Genomic DNA, 18356 nt, shown 5'->3' with positions numbered 1-18356 from the left:
GGTAGACCATGAACAACACATCTGGTCGCGGTGGGACACAGGGGTGGCCAGGCCTCACAATCTCAAAGCCCAAAAAACTGAATGTTTTCAGTAATGGAGCTGTGAAGACAAAATGCCAGCATCAGGCAGGAAGAGTATTCAGACATCCTCCAATGCAGAATCTATGAGTTCAGCTACAGGCCAGGGCTATCGGAACAAGGCTCTAGCAATGGGCAAGTCGTCTAGTCCCTAGACCTGAGTTTCCCGGGCATCTAACTCCTCTTACATGGAGGGAAGGCAGCATGGTATAACCTGATCTCGTCAGATCTCAGAAGCTAAGCAAGGGTCGGTACTTGGATGGGAGACCAAGGCTGCCGAGGAAAGCAGTGGTAAACCGCCTCTGCTCCTTACTTGTCTTGAAAGCCCCTTGAATCACCTCCCTGCCTTGCTCCCCAGAGTTTCTTCGCCTCCCCCTCCCCAGTGCCTCAATCGGGTGGAGAGATCAATGGCTCCTCTCCCACACTGCTGAACAAGGCCTTAGTGCCACCTTGGCTTGCTCGGGGGATAATAATGGCACCAAGCTGTCACCCCTTCAGTAGTAAATCCCCAAATCTTACTTCAGACTAGATTGGAAAACGGGGCTGTGTGTTGGGTGCTGTAATCTGAAGGCACTTGCAGTCCCTTCCATCCCAAGAAGATCAAAATCCTGATGCCTACCGGGGTAAAGGGGCTCCCCAGAACAGTTGTCACCGGACTCCATCCCAAGAAGATCAAAATCCTGATGCTCACCGGGAGCCCTCATCCAGTAAAGAGGCCCCCCAGAACAATTGTCACCTGCTTAAAGATGTGCAATCAAAGTGCTTCCAGGTGAGCTAGACTACTGAAGGCTGGTCCTTGAATCCAGAGAAACTAGGTGGTGAGTTTTTTGTTTTTAAGAACTCTCGGACAAAGGTTTCCCTGTTTCTCTTAATGAACAGGCTCCAAGTCACAGTATTATAAGCTTTAAACTAACTCCCTACAATTCCTAAAATATGGGAGAGGTTGGAAGCAGCAAGATCCTAGTCAGACACCTCCCTCCTTCAAGCAAAGGACTACCTGGGCATCCAGCACCATGCCGCAATCCATGCAAGCGGTCGAAAGGGCTCCTTGCCCATTTCAACCAAAGGGACTCTCTTGTACTACTGCAGCCACGTTGGTCTTCCTGCAGCCCATTCAGAAATCCTGTCCACCGCGGCTGCCGTTCAAACCAAGTTTCTTACTGCACAGAGACCCCTTTCCCAATAAAAATTCAAAAGTCTAAACTTCTCAAACTCAGCACCACAGTTTGTTTGTCACTGATGGGATGCCTCCAGGTGGGGGGCTGACGGCAGGCTGTGACCACGAACTGCTTCTCCTTGGCCAAGTTCCGAATAAAGGGCTGAAGGCACTCACCTCTGTCTTCTCTGCTTTTGCGGAAGCAAATGAAGACATAACTTGCTTTCATTTTCTCTTCGGCAAATTCCAACAGTGCTAATAATCTGCCAGGAGGGGGAGAAAAGAGGGCATCAGACGTTTTGCTGCCTCCATTCTTGGTCACATTGGTTGCATGAAGCTGCCGTATACTGAGGTCCACCAAGGTCAGTGCTGTCTACTCAGTCTGGCAGCAGCTCCCCAGGGTCTCATGCAGGAGTCCTTCACACCACCTACTACCTGATTCTTTTGGGTGGAGACTGAACCTGGGACCTCCTGCGTGCAAAGCAGACGCTGTACCACTGAGCCACAGCCCTTCCCGTCAAGGAATGGGTTGGGACCATCTCCATTTCTGTCCTTTGCGACTGATAAGGCCAAGTAGGCATGCAAAGAAGAGATGGGGGAGTGGGTAGGGGCAAATCTAAAATGGCCACTATTTATTTTGTGGCGGCAGCGAGCATAAAATCCTATTTATTTATTGGGATTTTTACCCCGCCCTCCCCGCAAAACGGGCTCAGGGCAGGCTACATGGAAAAGGCAGCAGAGTATCAGGGAGGGGAATAAAAAACCCAGTCCCATGATGGAAGTTTTGGGCCCCCGGTCTGGGGAAGGCCACTGACTTGCTATACCTGAGCACCTAAAGGGGATGCAGCCATCAAATCCTTCCATTTGCCAATTAACCAGCTCAGGGCTGCTGCCAAAAAGTGCTCTTGGGTGGAGAGGCTCCTATCTAATAACCTGGATTCAGGCCAAAGTCAGATGAGGTTCCACAGGGCATGAGCCTGCCCTTGAAGCCACAGCTCTGACAAGCCTCTGACAGCTTCCTGGTTCAATACCTTGTGCTGGAATTTGAAGGGGAAGGGAGCAAGGGTAAGTGACAATCTAACAGTGGCCCTGCCCGCCTCAGGGCCAGACCAACAAGTTTTCTAGCTCTGAGCAAACATGTTTTGTGCAGACGGGAGGTCAAGAGACACACCACCTTGCCAGGGAATCGACACGGCTTGGGAACAAAGCTTCTAAGCCCCACTTTCTCTAAAGAAGACAGACGGTATATTATTCCCTCTCTCCCATTGAGGCTAAAGTTTCTACTGAGGGAGGAGGGCAAAGAGAAAGGAAGGGAGGACACCAGGTTGGCGCCTCCCGTCACAAAGACAGGGGTAAGAGACATACTGATTCCCCCCCCCCCAAGTCAATCTGCTCTGTGTCAACTTTCTGAACTCCATCAACTGTGCCAAATGGCAGGACCTGGGTGGCTTCAGCCCCACTGCTCTGCTCGCAGCTCCTGCTGCAAAGTTGGCAAACCGAAGTTAAAACTGCACCTTCAATTGAGCCCTAATTGAATGATGGCCCCCAAGACCGGAGAACCAGCAGCAGGTGGAGATTAACTTGGGATTCGGCTAATATGATAGTGATCCCTTTTAATTATAACCTCTACCAAGCTTATTTTAGAGAGTTAAAAATAACCAGTTATGCAATTGTACTTAACCATGCTCAGAGCGGAAGTACCATCCCAAAAAAAGTGTCACAAGGAAGAGAGACAGATGAAGTGAAACACCAAGGAAATAACAAAGGCTGGTTTAGTCCTAGTACCTTTGTTTGGACATCATATAACCCACATATCAGTAAAGGGGGTCCCCTTCTGACCAATGTTCCCTCTAAGCTGAGTTAGGTCACAGTTTTCTGGCCTCCAGCTCACACAATTTTGTCTCAGCTCAGGAAGGAGGGCTCCAGAGCAAATTAATTATGCAGTAGCCAAATTGCTTGCTCACAACTTTAATGCTATTAGCTCACAAAGTAGAATTTTTGCTCACAATATTCCACAGCTTAGAGGGAGCATTGCTTCTGACCCACTGTGGCCTCAGATCCCTATCTCAACCTTATGAGCAAATTGGAGAGTGGGGGTTAAGTTCCTCTAACAGCTGAAATGGAGGCAGAGCACCATCCGGGATGGAACAAACAAGCCAGTGGCAAATTCCGGAGGTGGGACCAAAGATGTGAGTTGAAGATTGCCCAGGGGGACTTCGAAACACTGTGGACATTTTAAGTGGTCATATATTGGCATAAGCACAAGTAAGGTTTTGATCTGTTCTCCATCAATTTCTTCCCCACATTGCACCTGTTGTGCAGCTTGCTTTGACTCCTCCCCAATCATGAACAGCACTGTTCATCCTAACCAAATAATTTCCATGATAGCTAGTAGCACAACACATGCTCTTCTTCACGATTATTGTTTTAACTAGGCTGTTACGATTCTTACCCTTCTTTACTCCCATCGGCTAATAAACCATCAGGGATTTCCACAAAAAGACTCTGATTTGATAGCACTGCATCCCAGGAAGAGATCTTGACTTCCGTCACTTTGTACTGGAAGTGAACAATGTGTGGTTTCCCATCGTGCACTGGAAGATCTTGGTTAACAGTGAGCTTCTCATCCTTTGTGTTTTATTGAACAAAAAAAAAAGTAGAAGTAGTATTAAATCACAGGAAGATTTACTATGATTAACATTTTTCAATCACTAGTGACTACCTACTATTGCTTTATTACAAAAATTAATACCCTTCCCTTTGCTTTTTAGAAGAAAAACTGATATTAACAAGGCTCCAGTTCAACTGGAAAGTTCCCTTCATTTCGATCCAAGTCAGTTTTAGACACCTCTTCTCTCAAACAATTCCCTGTGGGCATTTCAAAGTGCTGCCTGTCCTCTGGGGTTTTGTCTCAACCATTTCAAGTTGGTTGTTCAAAATCAGACCTTCCTGGGCCCTGTCTAACAACTGTTCTCACATACTCAGATCTGTTCTGTCGTGACCACTAAACAGGCTTCTGGACGAATTGTTTTGTCTTATGACACAGGCAGAATTATGCAGGCAGTACTAAGCTCTGGTACATCGCAGGGGGGTATAACAGCATTCTGGTTGACTCCGGAAGCAATGCTGTAATAATTGACAGTCTCAAAGACTCAAACTATCTTGACAGGATCCAGAAGGTAGTCCTGCTCTAAAGCCTTAATAAAAAGTGACTATTTTCAGAGGGAATCTCAGTAGAAAATCCCATTGTATAAGACTATTTGAACAAATGCAAATGATGCACTCCCATAAGTGAATGAAGCATGAAATGTTACCAATACAAAAATTTCAGGCTTAGGCAACCTTAGGTGCTTTTTCAAAGCAGAAAGGCATGATTTCAAAGCGTGGGGTTGACCCGGCACATCAATCATGCCGGCAAGCTACCAAGAATTATCAGAGTGATTATTCTGTGCTTTGTCAGAATTCCAGGCGAATCACCATACTCGGTTTTGTAAATACCACATACTAAACAAAACAGGCATCCTCTGCTTGCAACCGCACTATACCTAAGCACACCCCAGGGATGAAAAATGAGCATTTATACAGGAGCCGGCTTAGATGGGCTGGGTGTGGAAACAAAGATTTCCCTCCACAAAGGCACAGATCTACAGGGCCCATGCTGCTCCAGGCAATAAGCAGCAGAACTGCATCCTCAATTCAACAACTGAGGCCAAGTCCCACCAGAACCGTGTGTGTAAGAAAGCTTAAGCCTCACCGACAGCCAGACATCTCAACCAGAGTCACACCCTTTTAAGCCCAATGACTTTAATGGATTTAGAAGGGTGTGCAACTCTGCTTAGGATGGCATCGTCAAGTCTCTCGGGACCAGCTGAGGCTACCTGGCTTTTCAGATTCAATCCAGCTGTTTCCAGGACCTGACCTGCAGCACTGGAAAGGAACCTACTGGCCTATTTATCCCTTCCTTCTGGCTGCAAGACAACCCTTGTTCCAGAAGACAGTGGCTGTATAAGTGTTATGGAAACGCACAGCCCCGGGGAATATAGCAGTCAGGCGATGCGCTCCAAGCCAGCATCGACTAACTTGCTGCAGAGAACAGTTTCAGTGTTATTTCCTAGAGTCCTGCTGCCTAATAAAAACAAGCACAGTAAACACCCCATGGTGCGGGAAAGGGTCCCAGAAGTCCCTTATTTCCAAAGGAACCCAAGATGGGCCCCGATGTGGACGCCCCCAGCTAGTCCGATCTCAGGAAGCCAGCAGGGTCAGCCCTGGTTAGTAATTGGATGGGGGACTACCAAGGAAGTCCAGGGCTGCTACAGAGGTAGACCACCTCTGTTCATCTCTTGCCATGACAACCCTCTGGGGGACGTTACAAGTTGGCTGTGACTCGATGGCAATTTCCACCACCACCCAAAACTGCCACACCAAAAATTACTCAACATCAGGGTCCATCTACCTACTACAAAGCCCTAATGTTGGCTGGGGAACAACCTGAGGATTCTATACTGCATGTGCCGTGGCGCCTTCCAGGTGCGCACCAGCTCCTTTGTTTGCAGCCACTGTGTTCAGAGAGAAGTGGCTGTAGCTCCCCCACGCACACGCACACACAGAGTTTTCAGATCCTCAAACTGCGCCATGGAGTAGTTAGTCATTCTGCTATGAAGCTTACACAACAAGATCTTTACAATGGAGCCAACAACGGCCCCATGGGGCAGTTTGAGGACACACACAAAAAAACCCCAACAGCGTGGAAAGGGAAGTCTAAAGCCGTTTTCTCCCCGTGTGCTGCAGTCGCAAACAGAAAAGAGCCAGTGCGGGCATCCCGTCACATGTGTGATGCACAGTCCTCACGGTCCCCAGCAAAGAGATGGACCTGCTGCAGAAGTTAACACGCTTGACCTACGTAGCAGGAGGAGCTGTTCTGGAGCAAGGAACTATCCGCCACGTTCCTTGAGGCTCTTATTCGGGGATGACGGGATCCCTGCCTCCCCCCAAAACAAGGTCCATCTCTCATGGTAAAGCAGGTTAGTATCCAGCCTCCCCACCCCACCCCCAGTTAGTTAAGACTCCAGACACGCAACGCGGCTCACCTTATATATCAGAGCAGAGGGAGAAGGATCCCTGCCAACCCCTCGCCCACCGGGGATCTTCGACAGTGGGTGAGGGGCATCAGGAGCACCACAGAGGCCCTGGGACAATGTGCCTGCAGCACTGGAGTTGAGGGCAGGTACTCAAAGGCAAAATACTACTGCAAGAAGAAGGGGAGAAAATGCATACGGTTAGATTCAGGAGCCCTGCTAGGTGGGTGTCTCGGCTAAGACTCTGCACCGGCCACTTGTGCACCATCCCTATTGAGCAGGCAGCCGTCGGACACAAGAGAACAAAAGGGAGGGAGAGAAGAGGGTCCCACGGCAACGGAGAGGGCGCACGGCAAACGCCTCTGCTGGCAGGAGGCCCGGGCGACTGGAGACACGCGCCAATGAGCACACGTTTTCCAATAAACATCTAGAAATAGAGCGACAGATTCTTGGAGGGGCAGGGTTAGGCTTCATATTATCAGAAAGGGAATGACAAGGGCGGTGGCGGTGATTCTTCCAGACATTTGTAGTGGATTGTTTTATTGTTTCTGTGAGGCTGCCGCCCTTAAGGGAGTGTGTGCGCTTCTCTGTGTGGGCCTTCTGCAAAAAATCCCACAGAGAGATAGAAGCATGAGAACGCATGAAAAGAAGCATGCTGGGGCTTGCTTGCTTTCAGGGCTTCTGGAAGACAGCTTGTACCCCTCCCACACAACGGAGAGACACAATTTGCCTCTTTGTGCATTCCAGGAGACAGCAATTTCGCCTCGGCTCAGGATGTGGCCCAACAAAATGGAAGCTCTTGAAACAGATAATGCAGCATGAGAGAGAGAGAGGCCGCAGCAGTGAGTGCAGACAGAGTTACTCAACAAATAATCCAATGCCTTTCTGGCCAAAGGTGCCCTTCCTCAGGGGAATTTGGTATATTCAGAAGCACACAATCTTGAAACAGAAACATCCAGAGGACATCAGCATGCAGCATTCAGTCCTCCAATGACAAGGTACTCTGGGCCTGAAAACACATTGGGGCCTTTGCTGAATGCATTTGTCTTGGCACTCCTCTACAGATCTCCTTGTGCTTTCCCTTTGTGTCCAAAGAGTCTGTTGTCACTAATATGATCAGCAGACTGCTGCTTACCATTTGGACATGGTAAAGTCACTTGGAATTATAAACATTTCTTTCACATCCATGTCTAACCTGCGAGTTCAAAGGCATGTATATCTTTCCCTCCCAATGGCTTAGATCACTCTCCTCTCCATCGTATCTTCACAACAACCTGGCACTGTTAACCATTACACCACACTGTGAGGAGACGACTGGGAAACTTCAAAAGTCATTGGCAAAGGGACAGGGCAGCAACTAACACAGTTATCATGAAGAAGAGGAGGTTTTTATATCTCGCTTTTCTCTACCCTAAGGAGTCTCTCCCCACAACAGGCACCTTGTGAGGTAGGCAGGGCTGAGGGAGTTCTGAATGCATCCGATGAAGTGGGCGTCCAAGTCACAAAATGTACGCTGCAGTAAAATCAGGGGCATCTTTGAGATGGCCCAAGACTCTCTGCTGCACGTGTCACATTCACAAACTGCAGCCCAAACCTCCAAATTCGTCAGGCATCCATACCAGGAGTGGGGTTTTGTGCTACAGAGATGCTCATTTCTGTCAGAGCACCACCCAACCAGTTCCCGACAGTTCCTGTGTTAAAGGCAGACGTGCACCAAGAGAAAGGCTCCAAGTCAACATGTTCTGGCTGGACAAGAGGGAGTCGTCTTCACACTTGCTTCCAGCTCCGCGGCCTAAGGCTAGCGTGTCCCTGAACAGCAGCCATTCTCCATACTGTGCAAAAAGTAAAATGACTGCAGGCATCCAAATCAGTGCTGAGAAGCCAAATGGCCGGTCTGGAATGGGGGGGGGGGCGCCCTTCTTGCTCAAGTTAATGTGCCTGCATGGGCCGATCCAAAGCAGCTGTACCGGAGGCGTCGGCTGCTAAGCGCTTGTACATGACACTTGTCGGCCTACATCAACCGTATGCGCCGGAACAGCGCATACTAAAAGCAGAGCTCTGCTTCTGTGCTGGTGCCTGGGTGGAGGAGACCAGCGTGGCAAAACGCTTGGCACAGCATTCCCCACTATCCCTCTCCAGCCTTCCCAATACGGCTGAGAGATGTGTTTGTCTTCTCCAGTCAACAATGCAGCATTATCACTGCTGGAGGATTTTTGAATAATCAAGTGTAGCAGTGAAAAATCAACATTCTTCCCCTCCCCACCCCTTCATGGAAAGCAGTTCATTCTTGCAGCGGCTAGTCCTATAAAGAGCCTCAGAGGGCTGGATCAGCCACATCTGTGACTAAATCAATAAGTACATCAGCATATGTATGGCCAGACAGATACTGCTACAGACGCCCCATTAGCTCAAGGAAACACAACTCTGCATCAAGAAAAGCCACATTCCGTGACTGGTATACATTATGTGACCCAAACACCTTTGTTTATTTTGTGGAATCCGGTCTGTTTCTGATAATCATTGGGGGGGAGCTATATGTAGAAAAGAAACCTCACCCCCCCTCCCTCCAGAACATTGCCAGGCCCAACCCACACACTTCTAAAAGCACAGAAACTGAAACTCGCAGGGGAGACTGCATTCTGCACACGACTACAGTATATTCTGTATTTCCAGTGGTGACTGCAGAATTCACACAGTCCGGGGCGTACTCAGTAAGGGGGAGGGACACGCCACCATCATATGAATGTTGTGAACTTGCATGGAAGTGGGGTTTACTCAGCAATATGTCTCTCAGCTGTACAATGGTCTCTTTCTGCTGTGTGGCAAGGCTTCCCGCCACTTACATGGCACATTCATCTTTGCAAAAAATACAGGAAAATACCCCTTTATCTCTCCAGAGGGGAAGGACAGAACTTTGTGAAGTCAAGGGAATATTTATTTATTTCATTTCAGAAGGCAGCCATGTTGGCTGGCAGTAGAACAGCTGGATCTGAGTCCAGCAGCACCTTAGAGACCAAAAAGATCTCTACGTTGCTACTGGACTCAAATCTAGCTTACACTTATATACTTTATATTCTGCCTCACTCCCTAATGAGGTCCTAAAGGGCATACATCACTCTCCTCCATTTTATCCTCACAATAACCCTATGAAGTAGGCCCAAGGCCACACGGCAACCTTCCGTGGCAAAAGTGGGCATCTGAACCTCTCTCTCTCTAAATCTAGTCTGACGCTCTAACCACTATACCGTACTAGTTGATTATCTCACTTGAAGAACAGAGGCGGAAGAGAATTTTTTTCAGAGCTGAGACATACTCTAAACAAGCGTGTTCTCCCCCACCCCAAATCCTGCAATCTCTGATCAAACTGGCTGCTACAGAGCACCACCAGTGTGACTTGCACATGGATTTCCTCTGTCTTGCTATCTGTTCCAGTTAAAACAAGTTTTGAATTCCCCCCAAAATACTAATAATTCTCTGCAAAACCACGTTGACCAGAGATTATATAAATAAAGTGGAAATGTGTGTACATCACGAGAAGCAACTGGCTTGCCCAGTCCGTCTTCAGCTCCCTGGGGAAGAAAATGTTCCTTGGGTCTTAGAATGCGCTGTGTTCTGCTGGCATCCCTGCGGCCATTTTTATGCCCCATAGAAATAAGAGCAGCCCATGCTAAACCACCTCCATCCTCTCTTGCATGGATATCGGAATGAGAAGAATCTCAGAGAGTGATCACTAGGCATTTATTCAAATCGTTAAAATAGCAACGTGCACTCTAAAATAATAACCCGGATGAGAGCAAAAATTGGGTCGCACTACGCTTGGCTATACAGCTGGATGGATTTAACCCAAATGGTAATTAACTTGTCGCCTGATATATTGGCCCAATTAGGGGGGGAAAATAAAACTTAAATGCTGCTTTGCTAAAGAAAGTCTTTCCTACCATAAAACAAGAGGGACCAATTCCAAACCTCCTAATAGCGAGCCAGGCTTGGATAACTGGGCCAGCAAGAACTGGTAAATTAAAAGCCTGACCCAAAGATTGCTCACATCGTTATTGAGTGGGAACTAGAAAGCTGGAGCATCCAGGGGAAACTGTACTTGGCATAGACAAAGGAGCCCTGAAGAAACGAAAAAATAAAGTACAGATTTCAAGGGAGCTTCATCGCTAGTTTCAAGGGGCACAAGCAGGTGCTCAGAGACTCCTTCTGGGAAACAGTACTGTATAGAAATATTGATTTCTATAGGCTTTATGTCTCCCGTGGAATGCTCTATAGGCTTCATGTTTCCCCCTTGGAATGTATCTTGCTGACCCCCCGTTGTTTGATTTCCTCTTGAAGCCAGATGGCTGACCATTTGGTCAATTGCCTGCCATAAACATCCCCTCCATTCCTGGATTGGTCTGGGGAGGAGAGAATCTACACAAGTACCTTGCCCAAGAACTAGTGACAGAAAGAAATTGCACACAGAGGCAATAGGTTTCCTCTTCAACAGAAATGAGCCAGCCAACCACTTACAAAATCTAGTCCAAGAGAAACTATTAAGACAGGAGTGTCAAACATAAGGCATGGGGGCCGTATCCGGCCCCTCCAGGGCTCTTATGCAGCCTGCAAGCAACTGATGCAAGGGAGAAAGTGCTGGGGGGAGTGGGCGGAGCCACTCCGATTCTGGCTTTAGCAAGGTGGAATGACCTCATCTGCAGCTGTCAGGCAGTGTGGGAGCATCTGCCCAGTGCTGCACTGTTGGCTCTCTAGTCCGCCCATATGGGTTTTCCTCTGTAGAATTTTCAAGGCAAGAGACATTCAGAAGTGGTTTGCCATTGCCTGCCTCCGCGCCATGGCCCCGGCATTCCTTGGTGGTCTCCCATCCAAATACTAACCAGGGCTGACCCTGCTTAGGTTCTGAGATCTGATGAGATCAGGCTAGAACAAAACTGACCCCAGTTCCAAAAGTGCCTAATATTACCAGCTGTATGGTTCAGATGTTCTGAGTGGCGACTATAACCCTGTGCTAGCCTACAAATATACGTGTGCATGCATATACACACCAATCCAAGTCCTCCAGCTCTGTTTTCCCCCAAGCAGAGGTACAAGAGGCAACAGAGAAACACATCTGATTATATACGGAAGCCAGGTTTGGTAACTAACCAAGATCTCGAAAGGTAAGTTATGCTACTAGGTAAGATGTATTTTAGACTGCAACAAAGCTTTGCCTGTAGTATGCTTGATGATTTTACACCAACCACAATGTTAGAAAAAAGGTCTAAAATTAGTAAGGGCTCATGCTGTCTTCACAGGACAGATTGTTCATATACTGTAGCGAATGCACTTAAATGATATTGCTTCCACGGCCAACTGGCCACCACCAGCAACGTAGCAAATGCTAAGAGGATCACCAGGCCTCGCCCCCCTCCCTGACCTGATTTCTAGACCTCTAGATGGATGGAATTACCTCACTGTTTACATAACACCAAAGGCCTTGAGTGGATTTTAAAAAAACACCCAGCTGAGTGCCTTGCATACACCCATATTTTAAGTTTAGCAATCAATCACAGGCAGGGGCCCGTATTCCAGCCTGTAGTACACAGACAATAATGCTAAGCTCCTGTGTCTGGTTTTGTATTATTATTTTAAAGTTTGCATGCATTATGTTTTGGAGCGGCCTAAGAAAACCTTCCCTGAAATAGCAGTAAACAAAGAACCTTCCTGTTTTGCAAAAACACTTGAGATTTTTCCAAACGCCCCTCTAAACATTTGCCACCTCAAGTGACAGTCTGACTTGCAAGCACAGATGCTCAGGACAAGTTTGACATTCTTCCACTCCCAATAAAAAAATCAATTTATTTTGAGGAAATAGGAACTCTAAAGCAACTGTATTGAGACTGCAGTCTGAATGCTCGATTTGTGCTTTGCTGCTCTGTGCACCTTTTAGTAGCAGGTTTCCCAGGTAAGATCTATTTGTTCAAACTGAATCACTGCTGCAAAAGTCATTTTGCATAGCCCAGGCTAGCCAGATCTTGGAAGTGGTGCAGAATGTCAGTCTCATGGAACTGAGAGGTCACAAGATCAAGGGTTTTCCTCCAAAAAGGCATCTGAAGAATTCAACTGTAGTGCACAAAACGCTGGAATCAAATGTTAACTTTCCACCACCGCTGACTCGCAATTTTAAAACGCTAGAAAAAGCATGTCTCTGCAATTAAATTGGAAAATCACTTTCATCTACATACACTAAATTAACTTGGGACAGGTGTCCGTGTTGGGTCTGCTGCAGAAACAGGCGTTTAGTGGCACCTTAAAATAACAAGCATAAATGTTTGTGGACTCTACAGCCCACTTCTTCGGATGCAGTGAGTGGCTCCTCCAACGGCAGATATTTTATGCAGGAGGTATTTTATGTAGGAGGTATGAAAGAAACAAGCAATTGTCTCTGGGCCATGAAATAGAGGAAGCAAAGGGTAATGTGTAACAATGCAAAATTAAAACCTAATCAAGAATACCAGACACTATTCACTTAGCTTTGCTAAGATCATTCACACCTAACAGAGTGAAAGAGATCACGGTCTTTCAAGTATTGTACTTTGGAATATCTGGTGTAACAAGGATGCAGACAGCATCCTTGGTCAACAAATACAGGTTTCTGCCCAGTATAATCAGTTGGCAACTATAAACAAGAAATAGGACTAGTTATCCTGTAGCCTGGAAAACAGTTTAATCTCTCAGTGCAGACCAGGATGATATGGACATGCACTGGAGGGCTACAGTTCACACTCCTACTCTAGCCAGGAAGCTCACCCTATAGTTTTGGGCATGACTGTCTCTGCCCAAGATTCCCCACAGGCTATTGCAAAGATAAGCAAATTCTTTATTAAAAAGATCTGTAAACAGAAAAAGACAGCAAACAATACTGAACATCTAGTTCTGCTTGAGGTGTGAGGAATGTCTCATTTTTAAACCAAGCGTTTCTCCGAACTTTGGTTTCCTGGCAAACCATGTTCTGCAACCCCCCTTCTTCCAAGAGGAAACCATCATTAGAGCCAGGCTGGAATCTTGGTCCTTAGAAAGTTCCCTGTGGGAGGGGGGCAGAGTGGAAGCAGCTATATTTACCTGTTTAAGGAATCTGTACCCCACCTTTCTTCCAAAACAAATTTGGGCTTATTAAAAAATTAACTTTCAGAAATTTCTCAGCCTAGGTCCAAATCCCAGGGGTGAAAAACATTAGACCCCCAAATCCAAGTGGGGTCATAATCTACAATTCCACCTAGTGACAAAGGATTGCAGGGGAGGAACACGAAGGCCTACAGTCTATATTCTGAAGATCACTTCATTCACCCATCTCCCAGCAGAGTAAAACCCATGTGACTTGTGCAAGAGTTGCTACAGTCCTCTCAGGAGAGGAAGCTCTCCAGTGACAAGAAGTCATCTGTCTTTTTCCCCTTTCTAGACAAAGCTTTTCACACTGGCGGGAGGCTGTAGATATCAGCCTCTTCCATGTTCTATGGTACTACACCCCCACCCCGCAAAGGCTCAGATCACAGTGACGCCTTATTTCTTTTAAACTGGCACTGGACACCTGTTTGTTTTTGGTGGATAGCCCAGGCTAGCCCTTTCTTGTCAGATCTCAGAAGCTCAGCAGGGCCAGCCTTGGCTAGTATTGGGAGACTTCTAAGGAATACCAGGTCGCTTTGTAGAGGCAGGCAATGGCAAACCACCTCTGAACATCTCCTGCCTTGAAAACCCACCGGGAGGATCACCATAAGTCAGCTGTGACTTGACAGTAAAAAAAAAAAATCCAACCCTTCTTAGTCAGCAGTAGCAGAACAGAATTTGAGTCCAGTAGCGCTTTAAAGACCAACAAAATTTGCTCAGCCTTATTTCTGGAGGTCCAAGAGTGTACTCTGGACCACCATCTGAACCTTCTTAGTGTATGTTCCATATGACCACTTCACCAGAAGTGCACAAAAAATAGACACAACAGTCAGAAAAGCCACACAGATTACCTCAAGTCAAAAGATTCACCATTCTAACACTGAACAGAAGCCTCTTACATGCCACTGCTATTGCCTGTCCTACTCCAGCTTTATAAAATGTCCATGGCGAGTCGATGTTCCCGTAGAGCACCAACAATAACTTACAAGATGTCCCAGGAAAGCTGGTGCTCACTCAACCCCAGGTACTAAGGCCCTGGTCACACGGGCCAGATATCACGGGGGGGGTGGGGGGTGGCTAATTGCCCCGGCCGAGTTTGATCCGCGATTACGCGATCAGACGCGCCGGTGGCACACCACGGGTCCTTCCTTCTGCGCCAGCGGGTAAACGAGGGACCGGAGGGGAATGCTGTGCGCCGGCGCAATCACATCACGGGAGTCTGGAGGCAGCCCGTGGCAAACGTTTACTAGTACCTTGGAGGTACTAGTTTTTTAACTCGCATTGTCGGTGGTAAGCCACGGGTGAGCTCCACTTCCCAGATGTTGGGGTGTGATCGCACCCGGATAATCCGCCCACCATCCGTGCCTCTCCCGCGGCAACTTTGCCGTGTGACCAGGGCCTTTGATACCCTGCTGGAGAACGGCAGCCGGAGTGAGCCCTCTCCCTCTAACTGATTTGTGCACAAAGGTCTTCAGATACCAAAAATAAACACAATCCGAGCAGGTCAGTCTTTATTTGTATTTGACAAAGTCAGTTTTCACTCAGGAAAGTTTGTGTACCCAGGAAAAATGTTTGCGTCTGTGTACCCAGGGGAAATATTGTTGGTCTTTAAAGAGCTACTGGAATTGAATGTGGTTCTGCTCCTACAGACCAAAAATAAACAGGTGTCCAGCACCACTTTGAAAGACTGCTCACATTTTATCCCAGTATAAGCTGTTGATTAGTGCCCAACTCGGCAGGTGCCATGAGATGTTCTTGACAAAGTGGGCTCCAGCCTGAAAGGGCCCATGCAGGAATGTTTGCACAGGCAGTCTTTCAAGTCCTTCCAGGCCTGTTTTCTAAAACATCCGATTCCAAGACCCAAGGGGACCGGGTGGGCAGCACGAGGCTGCCCTTGGGCAAGCTCTGCGGGCCGATCCTGGACGTGTTCACCAAGCAAACCACCCCACCCCACCCCGAATTTCGAGGTCGAGGGTAGGGTCGGTCCACAGGCTTGCAACTGGCTCTCCCCCTCTCCAAATCCGCCTCACGTCAGAGAGACCCCAGGAATAAGCGGGCTCTTAGCTACACCTTGGTGCAAGAAAAAATAAGCAATATTCCCCTAACAGGGCAGAAGAGGTGGAGGAGGAGACAATAAAAAGGGAAGCGCAAGAAGGGGCGCGTGGGCGGGGAAACACACCGCCCCCCAGGAAAGGGGAGGATGGACAACAAGGGTTCCCCCCCCACACGCACCAGGCAAGTCCAAACCTCCATTCGGGAGGAGGGGGTTAAGAGGGGAAATTAAAAGGAGGCGTCGACGTGCGCAGCCATAGTGCGCGTGCGCGCGTTCCTCCAGCCCCCCCCCACTTGCACAAGAGCGTGCAAAGCGTCTCCCCCCACCCCCGTCCTCGTCGTGCAAAGCTCGGCGCCTGCGCCTTACAAACATTCAATCGCCCCCCTCCCCTCTAATTTTGTTTTCCTTCCCTTCCTGCCTCTCTCCATCGCTTCTCCCTCCCCTCGTCTTTGTGCATCATCCGGGTCTCTCGGAGAGGGAAGGGGGGGGAGGATCGGCCCTGATCCTGCGAAGAGAGACGGGAAGGCCCCGATCCTGAGGAGGGAAAGGCCCGTTTGTCGCCCCCTCCTCCTCGAAGGCGCGCGTCCCCGGAGGTAAAAGAGGGCCGCCGCCGCCGCCGCCTCTCCCTCAGTACCTGTCCTGGGTGTTTATCATCCTCGGGGCTCGGCAGGACGGACGGGGGTCGGGAGGAGGCGCTCGATTTTGGGCCTCACAGCAGCTCCTCCCTTCGCGAGCGGCCAGCTCCGACTGACGGACCGAAGCGCCGGGCCCGCCCCGTGGCTCATCTGCATAGCCACGCCCCCCTCCGCCGCCAGGCTGCCTGGGAAACTGACGCTCGAAACAAAGGCGGACCGGGGGAGGGAGGTGCCAGTGCCTCTCGCCTTCCGCGGGCAGTGCGCAGGTGCGAGGCGTGGGACCTTGGCGCGCACGCGCAATGGGGGGAACTCCCTCCGCTGTTGCAGAAGAGCGCTGGCGCGTGGCCCGCCTTTTATGGAGCGCGGTGAGCCCGTATCTTATACGTCTGTACCCGTATGTAAGTCACCAACTTCCAGGTGGGTCCTGGAGATCTCCCGGAATGATAAGTGGCCTTCACAGGGTTTTTTAAATTTTATTTTAAAAAAGAAGAAGAGATTGGATTTATACCCTGCCCTTCACTACCCGAAGGAGTGTCTCCTTTCCCTTCCCCTCCCCACAACAGACAACCTGTGAGGGAGGTGGGGCTGAGAGAGCTCTTTCCAGAACTGCCCTTGAGAGTGAGAGGACTTGTGACTGACCCAAGGTCACACCAGTGGCTGCATGTGGAGGCGTAAGGGATCAAACCCGGTTCTCCCAGATCGGAGTCCCCGCTCCTAGCTGGAACTCTCAAGAGGGAAATGAAGTTTTCAATCTGAATACTGAAAACTCATGAACTTTTAAGTATTTTTAAAAAGAATTTTGTCGAAAAGGTTTTGGAACTCCGTTCTGTCGCGTTCCCTCAGAAAAAAGCCTTCGGCTTTGTAATAGGGAGGTCAGTTGCCCTGGGGGAAATGGAAGCTTTGAAGGCGTGACTCTATGGCATGGCATCCCTGCTGAGGTTTCTCCCATCCCCAAACTCTCCCATCTCTGGGCTCTGACCTCACCTCTCCAGGAATTTCTCAAGTTGCAGTTGGCGACCTATTTATCCATGCTAGTGTTGCCAATGTCCAGGTGGGGCCTGGAGATCTGTTTTTACAACTGATTTTCAGACTACAGACATCAGTTTCCCTGGAGAAAATGGCTGCTCTGGAGGGTGGGGTCTCCCAAAACACCACGACCCTTCAGATTCCACCCCCCAAAATATTTCCCAATCCAGAGCTGGTAACCTTAGTCAATCCATCTCAGTAGTCCAGGGGCGCCTTGCAGCCTAACGCAATTCCAGGATATGTTGTGTTCAGTCAGAGCTTTGCTTTTTGTACACGTACACACAAAGGGGAACACGCAAGGCTGCGTGTTACTGAGCCAGAGCCTTGGTCCGTCAAGGGCACTGCTGCCTAGTCAGGTTGGCAGCTGCTCTCCAGGGTCTCGAGGGCGCATCTTTTCCATCATCTTCCACCTGGTCCCGGAGATGGCAGGGATCAAACCTGGGACCTTCTGCATCCAAAGCAGGTATTCATGCACTGAGCTGCAGCCCCTCCCCAATTAATGTAAACAAACTACTCCATAACCACCCCCACCCCTGAAAAATCAATTGGCGAGCGTGCACATCTCAGTGCATACCCTCACCTTGGGCAGCCCAGGGCGGCCCAATCTCATTAGATCTCAGAAGCCTAAGCAGGGTCGGCTCCGCTTAGTACTTGGATGGGAGACCCACAAGGGAATCCAGTGTCACTACACAGAGGCAGGCGATGGCCAACCCCCTCTGCACGTCTCTCACTCTGTGTGGTGGCCATCTCTTTTTGTAGCAGGAACTCCTTTGCATATTAGGCAACACACCCCTAATGTAGATCCTCCAAGAACTTACAGAGCTCTTCTTACAGGGACTACTGTAAGCTCTTGGAGGATTGGCTACATTAGGGGTGTGTCGCCTAACATGCAAAGGAGTTCCTGCTGCAAAAAGAGCTCTGTCTGCAACTTGAGGGCTCTTTCCTCCGCCACCACACTTGAATTGTTTTTTGCTTTGGAGATGCTGCGTTGTAGTAAAAAAAAAGAGTGAATAGCCGTGTTGGCCTGTGTGCGGGGGTAAATGACCAAAAACACCTGTATAAATAATACTTATATGCATCATTAACATAACATAAGAAGAGCCCTGCTGGACCAGACCATTCCAGCATCCTGTCTCACACAATGGCCAACCAGTTCCTCTGGACAGCTAACCACAGGGCATAGAGGCTGAGGCC

The 18356-nt window shown here is 48.8% G+C and overlaps 1 protein-coding gene across 1 annotated transcript; it reads right to left on the bottom strand.

The window, feature by feature from the left end:
• Nucleotide 1: 1 nt before the first annotated feature.
• Nucleotides 2-16285, bottom strand: OAZ2 (ornithine decarboxylase antizyme 2; the record flags this gene model as incomplete). The annotated part of the gene is given in 6 exon segments (XM_015418693.1): nt 2-99; nt 1411-1496; nt 3686-3861; nt 6321-6401; nt 6403-6478; nt 16136-16285. Coding segments are annotated over 6 exon segments (537 nt in total), but the record flags the coding sequence as incomplete, so codon positions are not given.
• Nucleotides 16286-18356: the final 2071 nt, after the last annotated feature.

The sequence above is a fragment of the Gekko japonicus genome, unplaced genomic scaffold (genome assembly GCF_001447785.1).
Source record: "Gekko japonicus isolate JY-2015 unplaced genomic scaffold, Gekko_japonicus_V1.1 scaffold150, whole genome shotgun sequence".
NCBI classification, from domain to species: domain Eukaryota; kingdom Metazoa; phylum Chordata; class Lepidosauria; order Squamata; family Gekkonidae; genus Gekko; species Gekko japonicus.
The sequence above is the reverse complement of the archived record's forward strand: the minus strand, read 5'-3'. Positions and strand labels throughout refer to the sequence as shown.